The sequence below is a fragment of the Tasmannia lanceolata genome, unplaced genomic scaffold (assembly GCF_043159265.1).
Source record: "Tasmannia lanceolata isolate RefF3 unplaced genomic scaffold, GAP_Taslan_0.1 ptg000013l, whole genome shotgun sequence".
NCBI classification, from domain to species: Eukaryota; Viridiplantae; Streptophyta; class Magnoliopsida; order Canellales; family Winteraceae; genus Tasmannia; species Tasmannia lanceolata.
This window is the reverse complement of record NW_027518690.1, coordinates 12093420-12102969: the sequence shown is the minus strand read 5'-3', so window position 1 is coordinate 12102969 and position 9550 is coordinate 12093420. Positions and strand designations below refer to the sequence as shown.

The 9550-nt window shown below is 39.2% G+C and overlaps 1 protein-coding gene across 1 annotated transcript; it reads right to left on the bottom strand.

Annotated features, from left to right (window-relative positions):
• Positions 1 to 2903: 2903 nt before the first annotated feature.
• Positions 2904 to 4736, bottom strand: LOC143890973 (zinc finger BED domain-containing protein RICESLEEPER 1-like). The gene has a single exon (XM_077395637.1). It carries the CDS (start codon positions 4734 to 4736, stop codon positions 2904 to 2906), a length of 1833 nt encoding a protein of 610 aa, XP_077251752.1.
• Between the last annotated feature and the right edge of the window lie 4814 nt (positions 4737 to 9550).

The window sequence follows — 9550 nt, the reverse complement described above, 5'->3', positions numbered from 1 at the left end:
CTGTTTCAACAGTTTTAAGAGGAATTATTTAATTCAAGTTGAGGATTTTATTATCTTAGGATTTCATCTAAGATGCTATATGATTCTTATCTGAATGCAAGTTGTCCCTTAGACTAATGCAGGTTTTGCCTACATCCTAGTTTACTAGGCTTGTCCTAGGGAAAGATCGGGTGACTAGTGTAACTAGACCTATGGTACGGTTGCTATTCATAGCAAGCGTCCGTGATGAGGCTGGACTCCTAACTCTAGGACTCCCTAAAACCTAGGACACGGCACGACACCAGTGTTCCTAAATTGGGCTCTAATGGTTCTTAGATTGGAAACCATAATCCAATGGTTCCGAAAGACACAAGATAAATCGATTTAAGTTCTCGAGGTTAATGAGTTTCAGATTTCGAAGATTTTCAGTTTCTAGACATTTAAGGATTACCAATGGTTCTAGGGTTCACCAATTTCGGCCTTGAATGGCATCCAAAGGAGGGAATCGTGCGCTCTTTCCTTGTGCAATTTAATACTTAGGTTATAGCATCTTATTGCCTGGCAGAATCTCAGGATTTCCGTGGACTCTAACCTCGGAGCCAACAACATGCTATAACTTAAATATTCAAATTGTCAAAGATCAAGTTGCAATTGGGATACGATTATGGATGCACGGGCCATTTTTCCAGGAAAATCTAAAGACCCTAAAATTTCTGTTTCAATGGATTAAGGAATGAACATGTGACAGAATTTAAGGTTCTTTGGAAATTTTCACAATAATTTTTAATTGATTTCGAATTTTCAATGGATTTTATCAATTTTAAGCATATGAGTGATTTTACAAGTGAAATTATTGCAAACGAATTCGAAATGAGTTGAAATTTCTACAGCAGCAAGATGGGAATGTATGTAGCTTACTGGATGAGTTTTGCAGATTTTTACATTAAATTCACATTTAATCTTGATTAAACAATTAAATGACCAGATTACAACATTAACATAGAAACTACAAGAAATAGAAATTTAAATTCTATGAAATTTCTACAGAAATAAGATATGAATAAAAAAAACATGCTGTGAGAAGTTCATAGATTTTAATGACTATTTACAACCAATTCCGGATTTTACAATTTTCAGACCAGATTTTGAATTAACACTACAGCCCATATGAGAACAGATCCAAAACACTTGAAACTTTTACAGTAACAAGAAATATGGAATATAAGACAACTGTAAAACTTTCAAGAATTTTAATGATGATCTGGTGTCAGTAAAAATTCTCACAAAATCCGGTAATTTTCAAAGAAAATATAAAATAATATACCAAACCGAATCCAACAATTCTCAAACATTCATGGTAGAATGTGTGAGTATCATAGTATTTGTCCACGAAATTTCATTAATTTTGGAGTCTGTTTAGTATATAATTTATTTTTCTCTGTCAAAAGATGTTTTTTTTGAAGAGTTTTCTATTTTTAAAATACAATTTGCGGAAAAATTCGGAAAAATTGGAAAAAATTCAAAAAACAATGTACCTACCTGTGATGAAGATCTCCGCCCAATCCAAGAGTCAAGAAAAATCGCCGCCGCCGATCTACTCCGCCGTCTTTCGCTTTCTCTTAGAGGGAAGGATTGGGGAGTGATTTAAAGAGATAATGGAAGAAGAATATCTTAGAGAGAGGGATTGGAGGAGTGATTGGAAGAGATAATGAAAGATGAATCTATTTTTTTTTCTCCTCCTTTCATATGGATGGGAAGGGAGATATATATAGGGAGAGAAAGAGAGAGAGAGAGATATGTTGGTGGAGAGCTCATCATGTTGTCCCTCTTAGTGGAGAATCCATCATTATTGTTCTTAGTGGAGGGCCCATCATGTTTCTTAGTGGAGAGCCCATTATTATTGCTCTTAGTGGAGGGCCCATCATGTTTCTTAGTGGAGAATCCATCATTATTGTTCTTAGTGGAGGGCCCATCATGTTTCTTAGTGGAGAATCCATCATTATTGTTCTTAGTGGAGGGCCCATCATGTTTCTTAGTGGAGAGTCCATCATTATTGCTCTTAGTGGAGGGCCCATCATGTTGTCTTAGTGGAGAGCTACCATCATTGCTCTTCATAAGAGGCCTCACAAGAGGCCCCATTGAGGCCCCACAACGCGGGCCCCACAACGTGGGCCCCACAACGCGGGCCCCACAATGTGGGCCCCCGGTTGATTCAATTTTAAACAAATGTTCAATGCGGGCCCACCAAACGGGTACAAATTCTCCCTTGCTCGGATTCTCACGAATAACCCTTCTCCGCACTTTAGCGGAAAAAATCAGAACAATGCAGAAATGACCAGAAAGATTTGAGAAAGCGTAAGGGACGAACACCGGAATAGAAAACATTGAAAAATTGACAGCGAAACCCTAATTTCTTTTTTAATCAAAGCAGAGCAAAATGGGGTGTCTACACTAACATAGAGTTTTACAAAGAAGATGAAACCTTTCAAAAGGGAACTCCACAAACTTGAAACGTCATTCTTTCACTCTTTAAGGATCTATAATTGAAGGAGATTCTCCAATAGTTACACTTGAAAATTATGCAAATAACAATACAAATATGAAAATTATCAAGTTCCAGGTGAGGAAAAATAGAAACAACAACACTTAAAAATTTAACAATCAAAATATGCAAAGCTTACCATTTTCAAAAGTTTCAAGTTCCTCTAATGCTTCTTCGACATTAATCGGCATTGACGAAAACCGAAGCCAATTTTGAGTACATACAAGAGCTTGTACTATCTTCGGAGTCAAAGAGCTCCGAAATGCATCAAGAACACGTCCCCCCGTGCTAAATGCGGACTCTGAAGCAACGTCGATATGGGAACAGCCAAGACACTCCGAGCCATTTCCGACAATATAGGAAATCTAGGACTATGTAGTTTTCACCATGCTAAAATATCAAACTTGTCACTATCGTCTTCGACATCTTCACTCAAATATCTATCTAACTCTGATTTGTTATCCCCGCCTCCGGATTCGATCCTATGCTTCTTATACTTTTCCGTTAGCATCTTCCACACATGTTGTGTCGGTTCTTGGGGTTTTGACTTTTGAGAATTCTCACTTGAACTTGAATCCCCCAAGTGAACTAGTTGATTGCCATGAGTTGTGTTGCTTGTGTTCTTATTGTTTAACTCATTAAACATTTCAAATGTGGCATCAAATACTTTTGCCCCCAACTCCTTACCTTTTTCATCTCCATAAATATCAATGAGAGCAAACTTCAGAAAATCCAACTTGTTTCGTGGGTCAAGAACAACCGCAATATAGATTAACTTGTTCATCTTCTCAATATCGCCCCAATACTTCTCATACTTTTCGTTCATTCTCCTTTCCATCATTACCAACTTAAAATCATCACTCTCACTCCATTGTTGCAAAAGGCCTTGAACTTCACTAATTTCATGAAATAGAGAGTTAGATGTAACATACAATGAGCCCGAAACTCGTATGGTAAGGTGATAGAAGTTTTGAAGCAATGTCGTCATCCTCCTAACCGCTTCCCAATCTTCACGGTCGGGCTTCCTAATCCCATTCAAATCTCCTGAATCAAGTTCACTACTAAAATAAGGATCTTGATCGTCAAACAGCTCAAATGCCTTTTCAAATTTTTCCGCTACATTTAGCATCAAATAAGTTGAGTTCCATCTTGTAGAAACATCCAGACACAACGAACTCTTGCTTTGAATTCTTTCAAACTCAACACACTCTTTGAAGAGCTTCAACCTAGCCGGAGAACCCCTCACATATCTAACCGCCGCCCGAACACGGTCAACTGAAATTCCCACCTCTTTTAAGCCATCACACACAACTAGATTGATTATGTGTGCAATGCACCTCATATGAAGGTATTTGCCTTGCAAAACACTAGTCCCCCAATTGTTTATTCTTCTCCTCAAATATCCCACGGCAACGTCATTTGAACTAGCATTGTCCACGGTAATGGTGAACACTTTATCAATTCTCCACTCAAGTAGACACTTCTCAACTGCTTTACCAATTGCTTCACCTTTGTGACTAGAAATTTGACAAAAATTGATTATTTTTTTGTGCAATTTCCAGTCGTTGTCTATATAATGAGCAGTGAGACACATGTAGTTAATTCTTTGTAATGAAGACCATGTGTCTGTGGTGAGACAAACTCTTTGACTTGATTGTTTAAAAATCTTTTTCAACTTCAACCTCTCATCTAAGAAGAACTGAAAGCAATCCCTTGTAATTGTTGAACGTGATGGAATACGGAATCGAGGACAAGCGACAGACATCAAATCTCTAAACCCTTCATTCTCCACAAATTTGAAATGAAGCTCATCCACAATTATCATACGAGCTAAGGCATTTCTAATAGCCTCTTGATCAAACTTCCAGTTAGTAAGGGTGCCGCTATTGTCCCCCTCTTGACCCTTGATCGGTTGGTAATTCAACTGTGTCTGCTTTGTGTTTATATTGAGGGGGAATTTCTTGCATGAAGAAATGTGAGTCTTAAGTGCGGAAGTTCCATTTCTTCGTGGATCACTATGAAACTCTTTCTCACAGTACCTACACCTAGACTTGTGTTCACCCTCTCCATCAACAAATTTTATATAATGATCCCACACATCTGACCTTGGCTTCATGGTTTTTCTCTTATGTGAGGTTGCAATCATTTGACTTGATTCTATGGGGTTTGAAGATTGATCGCTAACATTAGGAGTAGAAGCTCCTTCTTCTGACATCTTAGCCCCTTAGGAGAAAAAGAAAAGCACACATTAAACCACCACTTCTCAATAACAATAAAAGACAGCAACACAAACCATTCAATACGATCAAGTACTCCAAAGTCCAAACCATTCAATCCATGTAAGTAGGAATTATTATCCTACAACATTTAATCTAAAGAGACATATCATTTAATAAAGCAAGATTTTATATGGTGTAAGGCCTTACAACAATACGGTAGGGGTACCGCCCTTGATATTTGATCCAACAGCAGCTCACTTTTTTGAGGAGCTGCTGTTGGATCAAATGTCAAGGTTGGTACTTCCACCTTACAAAGAAAATAGCATTCTATGATAGAAAAGTAACATAAGATCAAAGAAGAAATCCTAATTAAGCAAAAAAAAAAAAAATCAAAATATGACTTTCTATGAGAAAATGACCAAAAGATAAACAGGGAAACAAAAAAAACTAGCATTCTTTGATAAAAAAAATTCACATTAAAGGAAAAGAGCAAAAGAATGATAGAAAGAAACATAATATCAGAGAAGATGCCCTACTTGGATAAAAAAAGTTAAAAACCAATATAAGATAAGGGCAGTGATATTTCCCCCCTTCTGATGGATATTCCCCTCTACCCTAACAGATATCTTAGAAAATGTACTCAAAAGAACAATTAAACAAACATTACATGACCAAAATTCTAAAGAAAAATCCATAACTGAGAAAGCTACAATGAAATCATTAACATCGGAATGAAAAATAAATGAAGAGAGACAACAGTTCTAATGAAAAACTGCAAATTGAGGAATGAAGGAAAGCATGAGCCACACTATTTGTCCTCCTAAAACATCATATACAAAATATATAACGGATTAGAACCTCATAAAATCAAAGAAAAAACAGTAGAGCATGCGAAGAAAAAAATCCTTTCAAAGGGAGAGGGGTGGAGGAAAAACCCCTTTTGAATCTCTGTAAGAAGAAAAAAATGCTTAAAAGTTAGTGATATTTTCCCCCTTTTGAATATTTTAACACCAAAACGCTTAAAAGTTAATGATTTCTGTTAAAAGAGGGGAAAATATCCATCAGAGGGGGGGAAATATCACTGCACTAAGATAAAAAACAGGGAAAGAAGAAAAATATTTTTCTTGGATGACATACAAAAATCAAGTAATGAAAACTCTTCAAATATCTGTAAGAAGAAAAAAAAAGTAACAAAAAAAGGAAAAAAAGAAAAAAGGAAAAGAACCCATACCTTACAACAAAGTAAAATGGAAATGATGGAGGCTTTGGCCGTGCTCTCCAAGTCTCCAACCTTTCTCAGTTTCTCAAACCAGAGAAAAGGAAAAGAACTCCCAAAAGAAAAACTGAAAGAGGGGAGAGAAATCAAATGATTCAAAACCCTAAAATGAAAATGATAAAGAAAGAAAAAAAGAAGAAGGGAGAGGATCTTAGACTCTTACCGTTGAGAGAAGAGATGGCCGGAGTTGGGAGGCGAAGCCGGCAAGCCGTGGAGGTGAGAGAGAGAGAGAGAGAGAGAGAGAGAGAGAGAGAGAGGCGTTGAGAGAAGAGATGGCCGGAGTTGGGAGGCGAAGCCGTGGAGGCGAGAGAGAGAGAGGCGGCAGAGACCAGAGAGAGAGAGAGAGAGATGAAAAGAAAACCCTAGATTCTAGATTTTTAGTTTAGTTTATACTTTATATAACTTAATCACCCCGTCAGTTTTACTCGCGACACCCCCCTGTCCGGCTGTCCCTACACAAGTTTAAAAAAAGGGCTAAATATACACATCCCTTTCAAAAATCAAGGGTTTTCATTATTCGGTTTTTGCATAATAAACCAAAAACCGATTTTGAAAACCGAATTTTTTGGTATGGATTCTGGGCTGTTCGGTTATTCGGTTAACCGAATAAAAAATCGATGAAAACCGAAACCGAAACCGATAACCGAAATATATTTGTAGACACCCCATTTTGACCGAACCCTTTCATGTTTTGTTTTAAATAATTGTCCTAATAAACTAGTGTTCTAAAGTCCTAAATTGTGCCCTAGCTTAGCTTAGGGTCCCACCAAGGTCCCTGTAAAATTTCGTCGCGATCCGAGCCCGTTTGCCTAGCAAACGAGCTAAGACAGTGTCGTGGGGCAAGTTTACAAGGGTGGCGATTTAGCCAGAAATAGGGGTGCACTGGAATCTGGAAATCCAGTTCAAATTTTCTGTAATGAGTTGTCTAGGGAGATATACGGGGTATACAGATTAGTGTGTAGCAAAATTAGTTAGGGAGAATCTTTGGAAGCTTCCTAGGTGGTTAGGCTTCCTTTGATCCCAGCCCTTAAATAAAAAGTTGATTTGAAGGGTTAGGATCAAAGGGGTGAGAAGATATTTTGCAAGAATTTTTCCCTTTGTTTTTCTACTTGGGCCGCCCCCTGCTGATATAAAGAATAGCCATAAATACCCTGGAGATGGGCTGTCCATGGAAAGGGAGGGGATGTAAATATATCATTTCCCATTATATATATATATAAAGAAAAAGAGGGCATCGGAGAGGGGAGGATATTTTCATTTTTTTTTTCATCTGAGAAATAACAGAGAGAGAGAGAGAGAGAGAGAGAGAGGGAGAGGGATTTTGGCCGGCCTTCTTCTCCGGCATCAACCCCAGCCAGACTCATCTTCCCACCACCAGTCAGCACCACCACCCTTTTTTTCTTCTTTGTCTTCTTCTTCTTCTTCTTCTTCTTCTTCTTCTTTTCTTCCAACCGCCACCCCATCTTCTCCGGTGGATTTGCCGGAATCCGGCAAGGTCCTCACGGCCACCACCATCCCCTACCACAAAACCCATTTCATTTCCCTCAAACCCTCTTCCATTTTCTTCCACAGACACCATCTTCATCGTCTCCGATCTCCCATTTCCGCCGGAGCTCCGTCCAAATCCCACCACCGTCTCTCTAAAACCCATCTCATTTTTACCTCCCCAATCTACCTCCTTCACAGTTATTGCCACCATCAAAACCATCTCATCCTTACCACTGAAACCCACTTCAAATCCCTCATCTTCTCCGGTGGGTTTCTCATCGGAATCCGGCCTCATCAACCCCAAAACTCCAACCCTCTGATTTCCCTCCACCTCCTTACACCTCCACCTTCTTCTTCACTACCCAAACCACCATTTTCACCCAAAACCCTCACCTCTGCAACTCACCACCGGACACCATTAAATCCGGCCGGCCAGCCACCAATCCCACTCTCATTTCCACTTGTCAAAATCCCCTAAACCCATTTTAAAATCCATTCCCTGTTTTGTTCAAAACCCTCATCATCTTCTTCTTCTTTTCCTTCTTCTCCCCCCACTAAATCCAATTTCATCTTCTCCGGCAAGGCATTGCCGGATTCCGGCCGACCCCATTTTCAACCTTCCTTAGCCACTATTTCTTCACAGCCATTTTTCTTCTTCTTTATCTCCACCATCAACCCCCCTCTCTCAGTCCTCCATTGAAACCCACCTCCATACCCATTTTCCTTATATCTTAAACCCATCTCCGACATCATCATCTCCCGCCACCCCGCCGGAACCCGGTTTCTCTGCAAATTGCCAAGATTGTTCACCACCAAGCTCCTTTCAATCTCTTCAATTGCTAGGCCTCGGAGTCACCATCATATTTGATATTCTCTGGATCCGGTTGCTGTCATTTGCCATTTTGGTGAACCCATCTGTGGGACCCGATCCCGCGAGAGGGGTGGTGGCGCGAGAGCCGCCACGCACTATCTCTTGGTCTCTCGTACCCACGCGATTGGCGTGTGCCTTTTATTATTAATTTTAATTCATCTTTTATGTGAACTTGGGATCACTAAGGCAATCCGAATTCCACACAAAAGAGACTGACAGAGTCGCCACCTAGATGTGGGATCTAGGACCCATAATTAACCAGAAATCTAGACTCGCTACCTGGTTACAAGAATGGAAGGTATGGGGATTTATCCACCACATGCACCATTCCTGCCCGATAATCGGTCTTCAATTCCAAAAGTTAACTCTTTTAAATTCATTTTTAATGGCTCATTCAACTCTCTGTTAATGTGCTATCTATGTGACATGCATCCTATGATCTAATTTCAATGTGAATCCTAAATGTGTATCTTGATTTCTTAATTGGTTTGGATTCAATCTAAGTGAAAGTTCTCCTAAAATTCTAATTTCATGGAAAATCCTAAGTGATTTGATTGTTTCAACGGTTTTAAAAGTGATTAGCCCGAGTCCCCAGATGATCTGGTATTCATCCAAAGAAGCCTACGTATCCCCGCCTCCACGAGAATCAAGGCAACGTAGTTCTTCGCGCCTATTCTAAGCTAGGATGCCTAAGACACCTAGACTTCTATCCTAGACTCGATCTAAAAGACCGAACCGGTTATTAAAGTTTCTTGTACGATTATTTAAATTTCAGTGAATTGTGGATTTTATGACACCCTATATGCCCTAACTAAATGCAGATTAGCCCTAAGCTAATGCAGGTGGTTCTTACAACCTATGTGTGACTAGGCTGTATTTCCTAAGGAAAACCAAGGGTGGACTAGCGTATCCTACTCTAGTCATCACTCGGCGATATGGATCGCCGACTGACCGGACGGAGGCGCTCCTATAACTCTAGGACAGACCCCTAACTCTAAAAACAAGCACACAACAAACAAACAATCAAACTACCTATCAAAAGAAAAACCCTAACTCTAAAACTCTCTATCTAGGAGAAACTCCTAACTCTAGAGGAAGATCTTTTGAAAATAAGATTTTAAAGGTTTTTGAAGAAAGTTTAAGATATTATTTACAAAAATGGTTTGGCTGGACTT

Coding starts and splice junctions, on each gene's coding strand:
- LOC143890973 (XM_077395637.1), bottom strand. CDS start 4,736: ATGTCAGAAGAAGGAGCTTCTACTCCTAATGTTAGCGATCAATCTTCA.